General features: G+C 39.5%; 1 protein-coding gene across 8 annotated transcripts in view; it reads left to right on the top strand.

Annotated features, from left to right (window-relative positions):
- The window catches only part of NEK11 (NIMA related kinase 11), a 237768-nt gene that overhangs the window by 81576 nt on the left and 134804 nt on the right, over window positions 1-21388 (top strand). For all 8 annotated transcript variants that reach the window (XM_045538613.1, XM_045538625.1, XM_045538634.1 and 5 more), the window contains 5 exons: window positions 7761-7910; window positions 8002-8080; window positions 10706-10791; window positions 13145-13264; window positions 16765-16858. In XM_045538613.1, the coding sequence (XP_045394569.1) occupies window positions 7761-7910; window positions 8002-8080; window positions 10706-10791; window positions 13145-13264; window positions 16765-16858 (529 nt within the window). The remainder of the gene's footprint in view (window positions 1-7760; window positions 7911-8001; window positions 8081-10705; window positions 10792-13144; window positions 13265-16764; window positions 16859-21388) is intronic.

Consider the following 21388-nt stretch of genomic DNA (forward strand, 5'->3'; position numbering starts at 1 on the left):
CTTTTTGGTGACCAGAACAGTACATGATGGCCACCTGCCTGGGCTCAGTCATGGCCTGTATCAGGGCCATTATTTCTGTGGCATACTTAATATCATTTCCTGCTGTCAGGAGCCCACTTTCCTTCCAAATGGCACCATGAGCATGTACAATCATAAAAGCATATTCAGAGGCTGTATAAATGTTTACCTTTTTTTTTTCCCTCTGGGTAACTGAAGAGCTCTGGTTAAAGCAATCAGCTCAGCTTTCTGGGCCGAAGTCCCAGGCAACAGGGCCATTGTTTCCAGTACCTATCATTCCGTGGCCACCGCATATCCAGCCCTTCATTATCTGTTGTACATTTTCCATAAAACTGCTCCCATTGGTGAAAAGATCCCAATCTGGCTCTGGCATCAGCTGATCTGACAGATCCATCCTGCTAGAATAGACAGCGTCCAGAATCTCTAAACAGTCATGCTGTAAAGGCTCATTCTCTTCAGTTGGTAACAAGGTGGCAGGATTGAGAGTAGACACAGTCTTTAATAACAAGTCACAAGTAGCTGCGACTGCCCAGAGGCAAGGGGGCCAACCTCTCACAGTGTTGTACAGTTGTTTTGACAAGTGTGCTACTGGCCATGGGATGTCTCCCAGCATCTGTACTAAGACCCCAAGCTCATTCCCTGGTCCAATCGCAGGTTCTGCACGTCCCTTGCTCAGCTCTCACTGGACAGGGTAGGAGAGTTAGTGCTGTGAGGTCATCCTAGTTTCAGGATCCTGTCATTCAAATGCAACTGAGTGGCATTCATAGTCACTTGTACAATATCATTAATGGCACGTAGATCCTGCATGAATCTGTACTTGTTGGTGTGGGGAATTTAAATTCTTTCTGCATGTCTCGGGGTCCTGTTAGAGCCGGTTCCCCTCGGCCCCAGGAACAGAAAGACAGAGTCACTAAGGCTGCAAAAAGGCAAAGGAGTTTTATTGACTAGCTCGAGCTAGGGTCCAAGCCCCAAGCACCAACGCAGTGGTCTCTTTCCATGGGCCGGGACTCCGCGCAGCGTGGACGCATGTCTTTTATACTCTGGCAGCACGCCCTGTTCCCTTTTTTTTTCTTTTTTCTCCAGCATTATATTTCACCCTGCCCCTGATTGGTTCCCCCTTTTTCCAGGTCCTGGACTCAGCGCTTTTCCTCAGTACTTTTTCCTTGCATTTTGTTTTAACCCATGATGCCTCATGCAGTCGGGGGCGCCGGTACATCAGGAAGTGACTTGCAGTTTTACTCTCTGGGGTCTTTCTTTATCTCCCCAAGCCTGTCATGGCTTTACCTAAGCTTAAGCAGACACACAATATATACAGAAGCAGAACTAGGCTGTTAGCTTCTCACATCCAGGAAGCCTAGCCTATCATGGAGTTACCCTTGCTCTTATACCTGTTTTTCATTCTGATTAACTATATTTATCAAACAACTAAAAGGAAGCACAGTCACAGAAGCAAATAGCATCAGTTAGAATCAAAGAGAACACACATTTTCCTATTATCAATTCCTGTTCTTTAGTCCCATCAGCCTATACAGCCTTACTCACTTTTTGGTAGCTGCTTTTGCAAATGCTGCAATGATGTGCAAGTCTGCTGAGGCCCAAACTTCAAACTGAACTGGTCCACAGTGGCAGCCTCTTGTATGCTTCCCAGGCCCTGATATTCAAAGGTGTCCAGCAGGAGCTTGGCGGTACCCTCTAAGGTGAGCTTCTGCTGCTTCTGGAACAGCTCCCAGTACTCCTGCTGCTCCCCCAGGTCCAGCATGGCCACGGGGAATGTTGGGGTTGCTGGAGTTGGCAGAGGTAGTGGAGGCAATGATAGCTCTAGCAGAGGCTCCCTGGGGCCTGCCCCCTGGGCCTGTAGCAATGAGTGTGGCTGCCTTGCCACTGCCTGGCCCCCACCCCTGACCTGACTTATGGAGTGCCATGCCCCGCTGGTCCCAGGGGGCCTGGGTGGCAGCCAACGGGGGGCAGGGCTGGACTGCTTCTGCCTACTTGGCTTGGTGGTGGCGGCACTCCTGTGTCAATTAAAAAGTCCACTAATCGAGTCCCCAACTGTCAATTGCACCTGGGGCTCCTGTGGGGATATTTGGATTAGAGCCACTAGTGAAGCGTGGAGCCCCAGGCCTCCTCATTCGTCATCTGAGTCCTGGAATTGAAAAGCCGCTTGCTCTCCTGGGAGTTTCTTGTTACCTGGAGCCCTTTGCAATTTCGGGCAGTGTTCTCATATCCGCCCTTTTCACAAAAAGCACACTGATTGTACTGCAACCTAGGGTGACTTTTTCTACCCTTTCCTTTTGACTGTCTTGAAGGACCCATGGTTTGTGCACCTAACAGAACACACATAGGTTTCAGTTTCTTTTCTTCCCTGTCATTATATACTTTTTTTTTTTGAGACAGAGTCTCGCTTTGTTGTCTGGTCTAGAGTGAGTGCCGTGGCGTCAGCCTAGCTCACAGCAACCTCAAACTCCTGGGCTTAAGCGATCCTACTGCCTCAGCCTCCCGGGTAGCTGGGACTACAGGCAAGCGCCACCATGGCCGGCTAAATTTTTTTTTTTATATATATAAGTTCGCTAGATAATTTCTTTCTATTTTTAGTAGAGACGAGGTCTCGCTCTTGCTCAGGCTGGTCTCGAACTCCTGACCTTGAGCGATCCACCCGCCTCGGCCTCCCAGAGTGCTAGGATTACAGGCGTGAGCCACCACGCCCGGCCTGTCATTATATACTTTAAAGGTGATATCAACAAGCTGTGAGGGATTCATGCCCATTGCTACTTCCACACACTGCAGCTAGCTTCCTCCTTATATCTGAAGCACTCTGTCCTATAAAAGTCATACTAACTATGTACAAATTTTCAGGGACCTCTGGATCTGCATCTGTATATTTCCAATATGCCTGATCGATGCGTTCCAAAAATTCAGAGGGATCTTCGTTAGCTTTCTGTTATAATTCTTGGACCTTGTTTAAACTCTTCTGTCTAAGCACTCCCCTCCAGAGGCCTGCCAGAATACACTTTTGGAAATGATTTATTCTCACACCATCTGCATCCGCATTAGGATCCCAATTTGTGTAAGCCCAGTAATAACCTGCAGCCATCCTTGTGAATTAAAGCCCCCCATCTGATATTGCTGTAATGAAAATTGCCCTCCGCTGGCTATGGGAGCCTTCTGGCCAAATTGAGCTTCCTGGTGGTGTTAAAGGAGAGACCATTCCCACTCCTGAATCATAACCCAGTGGGCGTGGGACTGAAACATTAGTTCCAGTTGCGTCCTCCCTGGTCTCTCTCACGTTGCTAAGATGGTGGTGTCAACGGTAGGTGGGCAGCAGCAGTTGTCCCAGGGCTGTCTATGTGGGGGGCCACTTTCTGGGCCAGCTGCAGGGCTCCGGCAAGGGTGGGGGCTGCAGTGGATGGGGCAGCAGGGCCCCAGCAGCGTGAGCTTGAGCGCAACTGGACCATCTCTCCATCTGCTAATTACTGTTGTTTTAAGACACTAAATTTTGGGATGATTTGTTATGCAGTGTTGGTGACTAGAATAGGGCTTTATCAGGAGGACAGCAAGCAGGAATTGAGAAGCAGCCTCTAGTCTGTCCCTCCGTTATGGCAAGCTGGAAGTATTTATTTTCTTTATTTAAAAAGGCCCAATAAATGGCTTCAGAGAAGTTCCTTATGCCAGGAAAGCTGCTGGCACTCTATTTGTTGGTCCATTTGATGGATAGAATCCAAGAATCTGGACCTTAGTTAAGAACCTCTGGACCAGCAACTTTTCCCTGTGCTTTAGAAATCTCCCTTCACTTCTGCTAACTTCACTTCCTTCCCCCCAACCCATATCCCAACCTGGGCCATCATGTGACTCCAGTATCATCCCTCCATCATTCACATAATTCAGTGGTTTGCTGGAGCCAGCTCATTCCAGCTCACAAGAGCCAACTATTCACATCTCTTTTCAACTTAGTGTTTGGTAACATCACATTGGTAATTTGAAATCAGCCATGGTATTTACACCATGGAAATTGATAAATGCTGCAAATAGAGCTTCTCCTTCCACTCCAGAAAGTCAGTTTACCAGGATATCTAATACCTTTAGCCTTATTCCCTCTGGCCCCTGGGGTGGTGTTTGCAGAAAGAAAGAGATATGAAAATATATAAATTCTGGTTTCTGTCCTCAAAGGATTGGCAGACATATAAACAAATTGCTACATGCTGTTACAGTGCAGTACAAAGCTCTAATGTGTAAAGGAGGGAGTGATTGACTGCTGGGGGTGCAGAGCATCAGCTACACTCTTAGAGGGTGGGTGATGCCTGCTTAGGATGGTGAAGGATGAAGAAGAGTTTGACAAAATGCATTTCAGGCAAAAGGACCAGTGTCAATGACCAAAGGTGGGGGCTGCTTACTGGGAGAAGGAGGAGCAGACTGTGTAGGAAAAAAAATACACTGGGAATTTAAAAATAGTTGCAAATGATTTGGGCCTTCTTTAACTCCTGAAAGACCCTGAGGGCTTTGTATGTAAGGATATGGAAGCAAGAGAAGCTTAGTATCTTCTGAAGGCAAAGTGTGTGTGTGTGGCAAGGAGGGAGTGGTGGTAAATTTGACTGAAGAAGTGGACAGGGGTCAGATGGTGAGTAACCCATGTAAACCATGCTAAGGAGCTTGGACTCTATCTTCTCAGGGAAGAGAAACTTATGAAGGCTTTTAAGTAGGGGGAGGGTGTATTAGCTTTGCTGCAATAACAAAAAACTCCAAAAAATTCTGATTTCTTAATTTCTTATTTCTTCTTCACATTATATAGGACTGTGGGTTAACTGAGTCTCTACTCCAAGTTGCAGTCCTGCTCTACTCCAGGATTTTCCCAGTTCTTATATTTAAGATTTGTTTTTTGAGCAAAATACACCTTTTTATCTAGTTTGATAATTTAGTATTTTTAATTGGAGTATTGTCCATTTACATTTAGTATAATTATATTTGTATTTTATTTACCATCTTATTTTTTGCTTTCTATATATTCCACTTGTCTTATGTTCCTTTTATTCTCATTTCTTGCTTTCTTTTGGCTTAAATTTTGTAATTTGATTTTTTTACCTCTAGTACTTGTATACTTGTCAGTTATGCATTATTTTACTATTCTTCTGGTGATAATCCTAGCAATTATAATATCCATCCTTGACTTATTACAGTCTTGTAAAAATTATTACATTTACCACTTTGCCAGTAATACTAGAACATTGAAATACTTTGCCTCTATTTCCCCCATATGTCTTTTGCATTTTTTGTCATTAGTTTTTATTCTATATAATTTTTAAACTGCACAAGATATTGTTAATATTATTTTGTAGAGTTAATATTCATTTATACATATTCACAAAATGACTGTTTTTGGTGTTCTTTATTTCTTCTTGTACTCCTTGTTTCTGCCTGAGATCATTTTTTTTCTGTTACAAAAATTCCTTTTTAGGATTTTTTAGGTGCTTTCCTGCTGATAATATATTCTCTGTTTTTGTGTGGCTAAAAACATCTTATTTCACCTTTATTTGAAGGAAATTTTTATCTGGGATAGAAATCTAAGTAAATGCTACTATACTGGATACCATTTAATAGTCCTACTATTATTGGTATTAATGGTATTAAATACCATTTAATAGTCTGTATACATCCAATAACATTGTGTACATATACGTATATAAATTCATTGATCTTCAAATAATTTTTGTCATTTGCAATGTTTAAATGTTCTAGTTGATATCATGCAAATTTTCCTAATATCTCTCTTCTTCCTAGCATTCTTTAGTGTAAATAGTTCAGGATTTGGAAAGATAAATGACTTAATTCAAGAGTCAGTTCTGCCATTTACCACCTAGTGATCTTAGCCAAGTCACGTAACTTCTCTGAGCCAATTTTCTTATCTATAAAATGGGAAAAATATGATATGGGCTCTATTTCACTAGGAAGTTATGAGGTTCCATTGAGATATATATGTAAGTGCTTTATAAAATGTGAAATACTGACCAATTAGAAATGTTCAGTGTTGGCCGGGCGCGGTGGCTCACGCCTGTAATCCTAGCTCTGGGAGGCCGAGGCGGGTGGATCGCTCGAGGTCAGGAGTTCGAGACCAGCCTGAGCAAGAGTGAGACCCCGTCTCTACCAAAAATAGAAAGAAATTATCTGGCCAACTAAAAATATATATACAAAAAAATTAGCCGGGCATGGTGGCTCATGCCTGTAGTCCCAGCTACTCGGGAGGCTGAGGCAGTAGGATCGCTTAAGCCCAGGAGTCTGAGGTTGCTGTGAGCTAGGCTGATGCCACGGCACTCACTCTAGCCTGGGCAACAAAGTGAGACTCTGTCTCAAAAAAAAAAAAAAAAAAAAAAAAAAGAAATGTTCAGTGTTGTTATTATTTACTGGAACAGAAACATTCTTAGTGTATCTATCCAAAATTCTCTTACAAATGCACATTTTCATGAACACACTATATTTAAATGATATTATTCATATGTATTTATTTATGTATTCCCTTCCTTGTATTTAGGACAGTGTTAAAAATTACATAAAATATAACTTACACAAGGTCAATCACAAATTTATTTCTAGTCTTTCAAGAGACTCACATGAAAGGGAAAACCTGGGCCGGGCGCAGTGGCTCACGCCTGTAATCCTAGCACTCTGGGAGGCCAAGGTGGGTGGATCGTTCGAGTTCAGGAGTTTGAGACCAGCCTGAGCAAGAGTGAGACCCCATCTTTACTAAAAAAATAGAAAGAAATTAGCTGGACAACTAAAAAATATATAGAAAAAATTAGCCAGGCATGGTGGCCCATCCCTGTAGTCCCAGCTACTCGGGAGGCTGAGACAGTAAGATTGCTTGAGCCCAGGAGTTTGAGTTTGCTGTGACCTAGAGTGACACCACAGCACTCTAGCCCGGGCAACAGAGTGAGACTGTCTTAATAAAAAAAAAAAGAAAAAAGAAAGAAAGAAAGGGAAAACCTGGTCAGTTACATAATTTATAATGCCCATAAGATAAAAATAACCCATTATTCAAGAGAAGTACAGTTACTTCTTAATACTAAATTCAGGCAGGAGTTTCTCTAGTTTTCTTTATGATGTAAAGTTATTTAGAAGATTTTTCTGCTGGTTTAGAGGTTACTGATTTGCATGGTTAATCCAAATCAGTGTTTGACTTACCTAGAATTTTAATATTCTGTTTCATATTCACCATGGGAGAATTATACATTTTAATGTGAGCTGCAAGCTCTTCCACCCTACTTGCAAATAGATTATATTCGGAAAACAATAAATAATGCCAGCTTCCTTTTCAAAATGCTTGGATACACATTAGAGGGAAGGTTAGACTGATATAATTAAAATTTTATTTTGCATATATGACATTAACAAACTGTCTTACAAAGACAGTGTTTAGCTGCATTTTATTTTTCCTTCATAGATACTAATTCAAAAATTCTTTACTACATCTTTTTAATATTTAGAATCTTTACTACATGCCAGCATATTGCTAACTGTTCTTTTTAAACAAAAAGCAATCATTAAGTCTTACCATTGTGCTTTATCTTTTACTTTTTTTTTGTAAACATGTATTTAAATGGAAAATAACAGTGTGGAACTGCAGTTTTTAAACCAACAACTGAAGTTTATGGTAGTGCCTCAAAGCCAATGCCCCAACACATCTGAGGTTTTATATGATGAACAAATTTAAAATAGGACATTTGTTCCATATTTAAATTCTTTGACTTTGTCTTCAGGTCGCTGGCATGCATTTTATATGAGATGTGCTGCATGAATCATGCATTCACTGGCTCCAGTTTCTTGTCCATTGTTTTAAAAATTGTTGAAGGCGACACACCTTCTCTCCCAGAGAGATATCCAAGAGAACTAAATGCCATTATGGAAAGGTATGGAAATAAATAAGTTGTCACAGAAATAATTTTAAATTGTACTTATATTTTAGTTCATTTGAAAATAATTTTCTTTTAAACATTGCAGCATGTTGAACAAGAGTCCTTCATTGAGACCATCTGCTCTTGAAATTTTAAAAATTCCTTACATTGATGAACAGCTACAGGTATTTAAAATGAAAGGGATGCTGGGAAACAGGCATTAGCATTTATACACATTCTATGACTTGAAGGTATACTGTGCAGATAAGATGCATTAAGAATCAGCCAGAAAAGAGGAACAAGATTAAAAAGAAGCTGAGAAAATATTAGTCAAGATGATCTCTTTGCAGAAGAAGGTACATGAAATCCAGTTCCCTGGTGACAAGGGAAATGGAAAGTTAGGATTCTGATTTTCTGCCTAAATCCAACATCCACCCTAGAGTTCTTGTTGACAGATCTTATCTCAACACTTTGTAAATATATCAGTGCTAGAATAAGAATATACTAATATTGCAGTAATACTAAAATCTAGGATTTTCATTATTAGCTTTTATTATTCCAATCTCATTATATATCTTAATAATAGTTTTTCATTGATTAGGTAAGTTTATTTTGTTTTCCTACAAATTAGAAAATTTAATATAGATGATCTGCCTTCGGTGATAAGAAACAAGCAAATGATCTCTTTTCTGGATGATTTGTTTTGTTTTAACTTTTCAGGCTTTACAATACAAATCCCTCAGGCAAGTTTCCTCTACTTTTATGCATAGCTTTAAGAGGAACCACAAAGCCATCAATCATCCACTTTCAAAAATGTGCATGCCTTTTCATCAGCCAGCCAAGTTCTAAATCCAAAAGAAACAAAGATGATGACCACATGTACTCATTTGTTAAGTGCCAGGCACTGTGCTCACACAGGGGCAACCAAAATGAAAGGGGCAGATGTGTTTCCTGTTATTTTGAGGGTTGGATGTTAGTGAGAGAACCCAATAACCAAGAAAAAATAAGCAAATCAATAAACTAGGTGAAGTACAGTGGCTTATGCCTATAATCTCAGCACTTTGGGTGGCAGAGGCAGGAAGATAGTTTGAGGCCAGGAGTTCAAGACCAGCCTAGCAACATAGCCAGACCCCCACCTCTACAAAATAATAATAAAAAAATAACTATATCACAAGCACTAGGAAAGAAGTAAACAGGACACTGTGAAATAAGGGAGGCAGAGGGGCTTTACTAGTCAAAGGAGTAGGTGATGTTTCAACATCAGCGAGTCTGTGGAAAGCAGCCAACCAGGTAAGAGCCTAAGAAATGGTGTTTGAATCACTGGGAATAGCTGGTTCAAAGGCTCTGATTAGATGGTGTTCTCTGGTGGCAAATCTAGAGAGGAGGGTTCTTATGCAAGCCAGTGCATAAGGGGCTGTGAGTGTACTAAAGGGGAAAAAAGTCCAAAGGGACCCAAGGGGATCTGCTGGGACCAGGGTGAGGCAAGTGAGGCACTTGTCCTGGGGCAAAGTTTAAGGGGACACCAAAGACTCATAATCAAGATAAATCTTATTTTCATGAAATATTTTAAAAATCCAAATTAATACTAACAGTTGCTGGTAACAAAGTATCAAAAGTTTAAAGACAGGATCCAGCAGGGCCAGGATTAGGGTGAGACATATGAGGCAGAATTGTGCAAGTTCAGGGTTGGATCCTGTCTTTATTTAAACTTTTGAAATTGCATTCTTTATAGATTTTTGGAATTAATTTAGACAAAAACAATATTATATAAAAATAGTATTTACCTTGGTTGCTGAGTTTTTTGGCGCCCCTTAGATTTTGCATCTGAGGTGAATGCCTCACTTGCCTAACCCTAGTTCTGGCCTTGCAAGTGTAGACATTGTCCATTATAGGCTGGGAGATGGTGTTACGGCCCAACCAGGTTGTATTGCCCACTACACAGAGAAGAAGAGCCAATACACTGAGACAGCAGGGATTGCAGTGGAGAAAGAGTTTAATCAAGTGAGCAGATGGGAGAAATTTCCCAAATCTGTCTCCCTGAGAATTTGCAGACTTGGGTCATTAAGTATGGTTTGGTGGGCAGGGAGCTAAGGAATCAATATTACTGACTGGTTGGGTTCAGCTTGAAATCATAGGGGTGTAGAAATTGTCTTCTTGTGCTGAGTCAGTTTCTGGATAGGGGTCGCAAGACCAGTTAAGTAAGTTCCTTGGTATGGGCCACTGGTCTGATTGGGTCAGTCAGTCCACTGGCATGCGGGGCCTGGAAGATATCTCAAAGACCAGCCTTAGGCTTCACAAGGGTGAGGTTATCTTTGGGAACAATTAAGAAAGCTAAGAATCTTTATGACTGTCAGCTATGTGACTCCTGAGAAAGCAAGTTAGGGAACAATGACTGGTTATTTTTTAAACTATGTACGTACCTTTGCAGAGTTCAGGCCCCTACCACAGTTCCCACTTTGCAACCCTTTATTAATTTTATAAAGGACTGTTTTGGTGGGGAAAAGCTTGTGTATTCTCGGAGCTGAGAGACTTGCCCATGATTGGCAATAGGGAGTGAGAAAGCAAACAGTGCAAGATGAAGATGGGAAGGTAGGCAGTAACTTGACCCTGCAGGATCTTCTTGCATAAGCTATGGTGTCATTTTATGTAATCCTTTATAAAGGGAAAAATTGTTACTGTGTGCTTTGTTTTCAAGCTCCCCACCATGGTCAATAATAATACCCCGAATCAGAAAGGCACCTGGTAATTTTATGCCCTTTCATCCCTAAAGAGGAGTCTTTAAGCTTTGTCAGGGTTGATCTTTTTTTCAGCACCTGATGTGTAGATACTCAGAAATGACTCTGGAAGATAAGAATTTGAATTGTCAGAAGGAGTCCGCTCATATAATTAATGCCATGTAAGTAATTGCTTTGTTTTTAAAAAGTCCATCGAGCATAAATGTTAAATGCATTTGTCTTTAAAAATCTATTAGTGCTAAACTGACTGCATGGAGTATCCTAGAATTCACTTAAGTCTTGCCAAGAAATTAAGGAGCTGCAGTAATGGGGTGTTCTAAAGCTCTTTGCCCCAGGTGGTAGCAAATTGAAATCATAAAAGTTTAAACCACTGCACAGCTTACAGATCTGCAGGGTAGCTCTGCAGTTGCCTTGCAAATATATAGAGAAATTAATATCTCAAGCATTTAGTAATATTTATGCTAATGAGCCTTCCATAATAAGCATAAATGGCTTTCACATGTTGTTTGTTTAATGTGAACTGACAGAGTATCTGCTGAAAAGAGAACATTGTGGAGTCCTGGGACAATTGAGAATAAGACAAAATTCACTTTCTTGAAATATACACCCTCTCATATAAGAACTAAAGAGTGCTTCCCAAAGAACCATAATTATTTTCTGTCCTAACTTCTCTTTCCTGCCTAATTCAAAATTTTTGTGCTATAACTTGAAAAAGCCTGGAATATTAGATTAATTCAGAACATCCATGTACAACTGTGCAGACTGTGCACTGCACAACTGCAGGCACACTACTTATAAACACCAAATCGATAATTTTGCTGAAGGAACTATCTATTTAATCTTATACGGACCCAAAGAAAATGGCAGTTCCTTTCTAGAGGTGTAGGGTGAGAACGGGAGACCTCAATAGGCTGATCTAACGTGAATATACTCCTCCCACACCCAGTCCAGTGGTTTCTCAGCTCTACTGTGTTTGCTTTCTATCTTCACATACAAACTGAGGAAACTAGCCCATTAAAGATATGCAGTCTTGTTTAATGCATGATCTCCAGTGCAAATATACTGTACCTCAGGGGGTAAATTTTTACACATGCTCCTAATAACCTAGTTTTCTTGGGTTACTATCTATTCTTTCAAGAAAGGTTGAAATTTCTAATTTTACTTTATTAACTAGAGATGTTGAGAGTAGTAGATATCTTATTTTAAAAATATTGGACTAATTATAGCTGTCATTTTGCACTACAGTTGTGAAACAGTTTGCCTGACACTGTTTACAATTAACAGTGTACTAGAATACAGTTGTTTGGAGGATATTTCACATTATGAAATATTGATTTCAAATAGTCAGTGTTATTTTTGAGATCTATGACTATGTTTTAAGGAGATCTATTTGGTCTGTCAAAATAAAGAATATATATTCCTAAAAATTGCATGTCCTAGAGACTGTGGTCTGCATGGTATTCCAGAGGGATGAGAACGACCTACAATGGTCATTACAATTTTCTCATAGTGTTTCTTGAGGAAGGAGTTGAGTGCAAAAGCTGTTCTGCAGTATTGGGCCCCAACTAAGTCAGAACCAAATGTCATTGAGTATATGGTTGCAGTCTTGTCAATGCATGATTAATGTAAGCTTATTTCTTTAACTGAAAAGAGCTTCTTATATAATAATAATGGTGAACATTTTGGGGGATAATGACCATATGCTTTACTCTGTTATAAGCTCTTTACATAAATTAACTTATTTAAATGTAGAACAACCCTATGAAGTAGCAACTATTTTTTTTTTAATAGTTATAGAGAGGTTAACTGACTTTGCCCAAGGTCATATAGAGTGTAACCTGGGAGTTAGGGTTTGAACCTAGAGAATGTTGTTAACTGGTTTGATTAACCACTATACCATGCTGTCATAAAAATATTCACTGTATTATGCCTGGAGTATAAGCCATAGTCAACAAGGTTTAGTTATTACAATACTACCATTTTGGAATGCTTTTTATGTGCCAGTCACTGTGCATATGTTATCTCATATAACATTCACTATAGTCCATTTTTTATAGATGAGAAAACTGAAGTTTTCTTCAGTTCAGAGGTTCAGTTACTTGCTCAAGGCTACAGAGCTAATGAGTGGTAGAGGTAGGATTCAAACCCTACCTAACTCCAAAGAGTGTGTGCCTTTATCCACATGGTGGAATTACTCTGTCAGTCTATTTACTCTCTAATGGCCAAGATCCTAATTTGTCTTACATTATGAAAACGAGTTATAGGCAATGAAATGATCAGAAATTTGGAGACTACATAATTTGCTTTTAAACAAAAATCTAATTTGAAAAATACTGCTGATTAACTACAGTCCTGGTTGGCTCATTACCTACCCAGAGCTTATTAGTTTTTGCCTGGCTTGTCTTGAGATGATTTTACGCTCAGTAGTATAATGATAGTTTTATAAAATATTTGTTTAATTTTTCCGAGCATGTTTGGGATGGGTTGCATGTGGGAAATCTTTATTATTTATAGGCGAAAAAAGATCCACCTACACACTCTGAGGGTGCTGTCTGAAGTGCAGAAAATGACGCCAAGAGAAAGGATGCGGCTGAGGAAACTCCAGGCGTCTGATGAGAAAGCAAAGAAGCTGAAGTAAGCTGCCTTTTCTTTGGGCACCCCACACCATGGGCTACTTTCCAGAGCTGGCCTCTAAAGGAATTTACTGAAAAAAAGCAAAAAAGAAACCACAATGCATATGATTATATATTTATTTGTGTATTCATTCACTCAAAAGATGATTACTGAGCTATAGAATGAATGCCCGGTATTATTAATATCAGGCTTTCAGTCTTATATAAAGGGAAAGATTGAATATTAGGGAGGTTATGAGTGATTAAGATAGAGTCACTTTCCAAATGAAACCTTATTGTCACTGACACCTTTTATACGTACCTCAGCACGAGGGTGAAAAGGAGGCTTCGCTATTTCACTGTCATTCCTAGGTGCTTACTGTATCCCTTCTACCAAAATTAGCTGATTTATAGGGAGGAGAGTTTATTGGCAGGAAACTGTTAGCTTTTGGAAGGAAGTATATAGGAAACAGAGTTCTTTGTCAGGTGAAGCATTGGGAAAAGTCTATGCTCAGGGCAATGCTGCTGGTGAGAGATATCACTAGTAATTAAAGTATTTACATGAAAAAGTGAAAATTCAAGTGCTGGCCATGATGTGAAGAAAAGGGAATCCTTGCACATTGTTGGTGGGAATGTAAATTAGTATAGTCACTATGGAAAACAGTATGGACTTTACTCAAAGAATTAAAAATAGAACACCACATGATCTGACAATCTTATTTCTGGGTTTCTATCCAAAGGAAATGAAATCAGTATGTCCAAGAGATATCTACACTCCTATGTTCATTGCAGCATTATTCACAGTAGCCAAGACATGGAATCCACCTAACTGGACATCAACGGATGAATGGATAGAAAAAATGTGATGTAATATACACAATGGGATACTATTTAGCCTTTAAAAAAGAAAGACATCTCATTTGCAACAACATGGTTGAACCTGAAGGACATTATGCTAAGTGAAATAAGCCAGGCATAGAAAGATAAATACTACATGATCTCACTTATATGTGGAACCTAAAAACTCATAAAAGTGGAGAGTAGAATGGTGGTTACCAAGGGTAGGAGGGCCTGGAGTGCAAGATGTTGGTCAAAGGATACAAAGCTTCAGTCAGACAGGAGGTATAAGTTCTGGAAATCTACAGTACAGCATGGTGACTATAGTTAATAAGAATATATTGTATATTTGAAAGTTGCTAAGAGAGTAGATCTTAAATATTCTCACCATTCACACAAAAAATACTTGAAGTGATAGGTGTTTATTAGCTTGATTTAATCACTTCACAATGCATCCTATGTCAAAATATCATACTGCATACCATAAATATAAACAATTTTTGCCAATTAAACTTTAATAAAGCTGAAGAAAAAATACATGTATACAAATGGAATTTCAAAGAGCCCTAGATTTTCAGTTTCTCAAAGACTGATTTATTAGTTGGTAGATTATCCAATTTCCTGATTTTTCTTCTTTTTTTTCTCTGCCAACTTTGTGGTAGTTTAGAAACTCCAACCAAGAAATGGAGAGGCAGAAAAGATCTGAAATGCAAATCTGTTCATTTTGTGATCTTGTTAACATATTTGAAAAATGATTTAGCGGTGTCCTTGTGCTTAGAATGAATATCATGATGAACCAAGTAAGAATCTGTGAGAGTGTTTTCCCTTAACGTATACTTTCTTTAATAAATTTAGAAAGACATTTCCATCAGAGTACATCATGGGAAGTGGTATGCTGGTAAATGTTTAATGACTAGCTCTGGGTTTGAAGGGGACTGCTGATTTGTTTACTGATTTCTATAATGTAAATACTCCCATCATGGCCAATTTCAAGCTACTAATGTTATTATTGGTCTCCAAGTGGAAATTTTTCCAAGTTTTTGAAAGCTTTATTGAAAGCAAAAGTATACTCTCAGGAAAGAAAGCGGGCAGGCTCAAAAAGAGCATCTACACTGAGAGGAAGTGGTCTTAGATCTTTTCTAGTCTTACTAATGAGGAAGTGGTCTTAGATCTTTTCTAGTCTTACTAATTGAGGGAAAGAATATTCAAGGCCAAGGGATTGGCTTTTACTAAGAATTTGGGTAGTAATTACTAAAATTGTGTTTCCTCCCATTTTCATACTTGATATGCTTGTCTCAGAAGTGTTCTGGTGATTTTAAAAGCAGGGAAACTTTAAAACCACAATGTAAATGATATTGTAATTAGCCAAAGTTCAGAGACAGCTGACAAGCCAGTTGAAGCCAGTTCTTGCCTGAGGTTATCAGCCCCTCTAGTTAGCTTTTGCTTGAGAGTTGTTTACTTTAACATCTGCACTTGATCTTTAAGCCCCTGTATCCAGTCTCAGCACTGTCTCCTAGTCTCCTGCTCTATCAGGATATCATTTAATGTTCATTTGGGAAGATATGTACACAGTCTGCTCTTGGGAGCCAGCCAATACAAGTGGGTTTCTGCAAACCACTGTAACCTTGAGTATGGGATTTACTGGGAAAATATTAATATTTTCACATAAATTGTTTTAGCCAGTGCATCAATTCACAGCCCCAAATCTGTTTCTAAAACCTCAGAAATGGCAATATTTCCAAAGTACCATGATTCGTGTCATTGGTTGGGGATAAAAGGAAAATTAAATCTCTATAGGAACAAATTTCAAAGAAAAATTTAATAATTTACAGGCATATTACAAATTGTTCAAATTGAAACTGTATTTTATGTACAAAAAAAGTCATAGATCTTCTACATGACACAGTAATATTTTTCTTATTTAAAGTCAATGGTTTTAAATAAAGTTCAGTCTTGATTTTACGAATGAATTGGAACTGTTTCTGATGGTCATTTTTAGAATTCAAGGGGGATCATGTGTTTTAACTAGAAAATAATGCTATTGTCAGAAGGGTTATAACATACCCATTTTATAGACAAGAGAATTTGACTAGAAGGACGTTCAATGACTTTTCAAAAAATCTAAATATAAATTGGCACACAATTTGAGTTCATCAGAACTCAAATCTTTCTTCCAGTTTAGTAGCAGGTCTATTAATCTCAATTCTCCTCTAGCAGAGAAAAAAAAGAAAATGTGTCTGTAGAAAAATTCCCCTACACAATGACTCCCAAATATATTCCCACAAATTCTTTGATATGTAGTTCTGTTTTTTCTTGTCTATGTGTTTGTTCATCCTGAAAGCGGATTTCAAGTTATAAGCATGTGTTAGGCACCATGCTGGCATTGGGGACACATACTCTCATCATCACAGTCAGAGAACACACAAGGATAAGTACTGTCTTCTCTTTTTGCTGCATTTTAGGATTTATAAAGATGAATAAGGAGCCAGAGCATCCTTGTGTGTGCTTTAAAAGGAAATGAACTCAGTGCTGCACTGCATATACCTTGATGAGGGAGAGACCTGATGGCCTGGCTTCCCAACACCCCAGTCTGCCTGAGGAAACAGGGACCACACTTATCTGTCTAATATAGATACAGTTTTAGCAATTCATGGTTATTTTTCTGTATTCACTTTAAATTTACAGAAAGATTGTGGAAGAAAAATATGAAGAGAATAACAAACGAATGCAAGAATTGAGATCTCGGAACTTTCAGCAGCTGAGTGTTGATGTACTCCATGTAAGTACCCTCTTCTTTTAAACTTTAAATAAAACCTTTTCTTGCTTCAGATTCTTCAGGTTCATGGAGCCAGTTGGGTAGGAAAAGGGATAGGGTAGAAAACAAAAGCATTCCGACCAACTTTGTCCAATTCCAGGGAGGATTCTAGAAGGTAGGTTAACAGTTGGTAACAACACTAATTCAAAGCGGTTACAGCTAGAGATGGATCAATTGATTCATCCAACAAAAAAGTATCTACCGTGCATAGGATAATTGAATGGGCACTGAATGCACGGTTGATGGGTCAAAATGATTAATTGGCAGAACAAATGTTTGTATATCTAATTTCTAATTCCACCCATCCTGTTGTTGTTTACATTGTCCATTGTTCTCTTTGTCTTATTTTTTATTCTTTTCATTTTTATTTTCTGTCTCCCACCCATATCATTGTGCATTTTGTTAATAATCTCATTCAAACTTTGAAGAACTGCCATAGATGTCCAATACCAAATAGGGTTGCAGAGTCACAAAAAATGGAGCCCAAATTCACATCCTCTGTATTCCAAATTTGAGAATAGCAAATAACATCTTTTTCTAATGGTTGAAAATATTTCCATAGGCCTTGAGGTAGGCTCCTATACCTAAGGTGGTCTTTATGAGGTCATATTTTGGCAATGGATATCAACACCAACTTCATAGCTCTTCTGGTAAAAGCAACTTGGGATGGAGTCATTTTTATGGAGAACTTTTACTGTCTTAAATTCTAGTTGTTTATTAATTGAAGATCCCTGCATCTGAGAGAGAATGTTTGCTTGAGGAGGAAGAACCAAACCCCCTAAAGCTCTGGAGACAATTCCATGAACCCCAGGGATGCTAATTCTTAGTCATCAGAGGGGTTTAAAACCTGAGGCATACAGGAGCCCTCAGAAGAGGTCACTCTCAGCCAGACAGGGACTAGGAACACTTGTTTTCTGCCCTTCTCTGAGGGGGAGAGCTGTCAGTGATCTGCCTTTCTCAATTATTTAGGGATTCTGCATGCTATAGAATTCTACAAATCCCAAGTTGGATCAGACAAGAGGCTTAGCCTCCTCTGGCCTTCAGAATCTCCCTCTGTTTGTTGGACTAGTTAGCAGACAATGTGGGGATGCTGGCAATATGTACTCAATCCAACCCCGCTTTTCCCACCCATCTGCCACCCCCGTTAAGTGAAGCTGGCTGTGGGATCTATTGCAGGCCTCAGAAGCTTGGGAGGTGGGATCTTTCCTGCTCATGGAACCTGGTGAGTGAAGAAATTGCTGGCTGAAAAGCCATGGGGTCAGCCCCAGGGCCGGACCCCTCCTTCGGGAGGGTCTTGATGCCAGCACTGGTGGAAGGACTCAAGGCCTCTCTGAAAACGGAGAGCCTTTCTTTAGTTCCCCAGGTGCTTTCTAGGCCCCACAAATGATAGCCTATTAAGGTGGGCCTTCTTCCCTGGCTTAGTTTGCTTTGTCCCTACAGGGCTGAGAACTGCACAAATCCTGACAAGGAGTCTGATAGGATTATAGGAACTCTGACTTTGTTGATATGTGTGTTTGTCCAATCAATGATAGAAACCAGGGCACATTTTTCTGGAATTCTCAGGGACCCCTGACTCTAAGGATTTTCCCCCTAAAATTAGAAATTGAGAAGTATAGGCATGGTAATATTTAGTTTTATAAAACCTAAATGATGTTCTTTATTCTTGAAGTTACCATATGGCAGATAAAAGTGTAGTTTCAAGTATGATCTTAAATTGTCGTGTCTGATAATTTACTTAACTTCTTTGCTTTTCTTCTTTGACGCTTCAAGATAATCATTTTCGTGTTCTCTTTTATTTCTGTTATAATTATTACCAGTGTTATGACTCTGGTATCTGAGGTCCTCCCCTCTCCTATAAATCAGGGTCCTTTGGGAGTCCTGAAGTAACTGAAGATAAGTCTGAGGCCAGATGGCAGGCAGAATCACAGAGGGTTTTGTTATGTGTGTGTTGTCACACAGAATATGGAAGCCAGACAAAAAGTCCTGATCTTGGCCCAACTTAGATGAAGAAAGAGCAGATTTTACAAGGATCTTAAGAACTCTCCACTCATAACTTCCCTAGTGACTTCCCAATTCCATCCCCTTTTCATCAGCAAGGAACAAAGGGAACAAGCTGGGAAGTGCCTAATGCTATACTGGTGAGAGACCTTGCTTCATTCTTTGATCTTCTGAGGTTTAGTGCCACCAACGTCTTTGGTCCTGAGCTTTCCAGAAACCTGTTTGCTACGTTTGTATACTGATGGGGGCAAAGAATGCTCCAGGCAGATACTTGGCCTTTGAATCTGTTCTGCTTGAAGACTGAGTCCTCTTCCCAGCTGGTTGAGGCCTGCAGGCAGGGTGGCCTAGCCTCAGCACTCTCACCTTTGTTGTGCAATTGCATCAGCCATTTCCCTCCAGCCCACTGTCAGCCTCCCACCTCTTTCTTTTAAATGTTGCCACCTCTTTGTGAAAACCTCTGACTTCAAGGATCCATAGTCAGCAGGCCCTCCTCTACATTCTTATGGTTTATAGTAGTGCTCCTCCAACCTTGAAACATGCCTGAGTCACCTATGGATCTCGTTAACATGCAGATTCACCAGTGGATCCTGTTAAAATGCAGATTCTGATTCAGTTGGTTTAGGTTGGAGCCTGGGATGTTGCATTTCTAACAAGCTCCCTGCTATTCCCATGGTCCTGATCCACATGCTGATTAATAATGGATAGGAAGTGGGCCTCCTGAAAGGAGCAGTTCCCCTCCAGATGAAAGAAGACCTGGAAAGGCCACCAATGAACAGACCTTCTTATAATCTCTTTAGGAATAAAAACATTTAATAGGAATGGAAGAAAAGGTGGAGCAACCTGAGGGAAGACTTTCTTGTTCACCCCAGGAGGAGGATGAAGAAAGGTGGCCAGGCAGGGAAGAGTCAAGTTTAATCATATTCACAAGCACAAGAATGAGGCAGGTTTAATGATATTCAGAGAACAAAGGAGAAGAAAACAGGAAGGTGAATACTTTGCAGAGGGTCCTGAAGGGTTTTAAACATCTCAGGGAAAGTTATCATTGAGTCAAAAAAGATGAAATAAAATATAAGAAAGAAATTGGATTAATCAGATGCAAGAAGCTAAAGAAAAATGTGATAAAAGAAGTAAAAGGAAAATGCTCCCATCTTTGAGTGCTTTCCTTCCCCTTGCCCATACACATATTTAAGGTTTAATTTCTTCCTAGTCTCATTGAGGTTCCATTCTCTATTCCTTCTTCCTTGTCTCTTGCCTAGCTGAGGCAAACCACTTTATATTTCAAAAACAGTTGTAGGAGAGAATCAGAGTTAGGGGAGAGCATGGGCTCTATGGCACCTCTTAAACATGTTATAAAATTCTTTGAGGCATTTAGGAGAGTGCCTTGCTTTGCTTTTCAGACCCAAACTGACAAGGCCTTGTATTTTGGCAGGAATTTTCTGCTTGGCTGACTTTGGGCTTTGAAATTTTGAAGTACAGTTGAATGTGGAATCATATTAGACACGATTTCTTTAAAGGATGGCAGCTTAAAAACAACTAGATGCCATAATACACAAGACAGGTCCAGTCTGTCTTTTACCCTGTGGCATATACAGTTATGGTGATGTTAGAATTGGGTCTCTGTGGAAATTACATAGCAGATCAAGTCTCCATACATGGAGTGGTAACAGGGATCAAAGATCTGATCAAGTCCTTCTCTAAGAGAGGCAATTATAACAGTTCTATCTGTTCTCTTCAAAGAGAACCTCAGCAAATCAAAGTCAATTGAGAGTCCAAATACATACTTATTTTCAAATAATTTCTGAAATACACATAAAGATGCTTTTCATGCAGTCTCTTTTCTTTGTTCTTGAAGTCCTCTTTGTGCCATCAGTGATCCTTTGAAATTTGGAACCAATTTTACCTCCTGAAGCAATTATTATACAGTACAGAAAATGGACTTCTTAAAAACACTTTATGATGATATTCTCACAAATCCTGTACTGCAGTAAGGCATGGCTGTATTCTACTTACTCATTTAAGATTACTTTGAATGTTCCTTTTAATTTCTTTTTTAATAAGAAGACATACTTGGAATAGTTCCCCATGAAAGCTATTTATCAAGGAAAATAGGTCAATTCATCATCAGCTCTAGGTTGCAAACACAAATACACACACACACAAACACACACATAGACACACACAAAAAACTGGAGGAAAAAAGAAAAATTACTTATCGAAATACCTCAATTTGGGAAGTTTACCTTTTATTTTTTTGAAACATGAATTCTTCCATCATGTGCTTTCTTAGATTTTATTCTTTTAGGAAATTGGAGTTCATAGAATCACAGAACTTTTAAAGCTAGAAGAGAACTTGGAAGTCCTTCAAGCCAACACTTTTAATATTGAGATGAGAAAACGAGAAGGACTGGAGTAGGGTAAGGTAAGTGGGATACCCTGGGTGCAAAATCAAAGGAGACACTCTCAGCTGCCGATGAAGTGAGCACCTTCAGTTTTGTA

This window comes from Lemur catta, chromosome 1 (genome assembly GCF_020740605.2).
Source record: "Lemur catta isolate mLemCat1 chromosome 1, mLemCat1.pri, whole genome shotgun sequence".
NCBI classification, from domain to species: Eukaryota; Metazoa; Chordata; class Mammalia; order Primates; family Lemuridae; genus Lemur; species Lemur catta.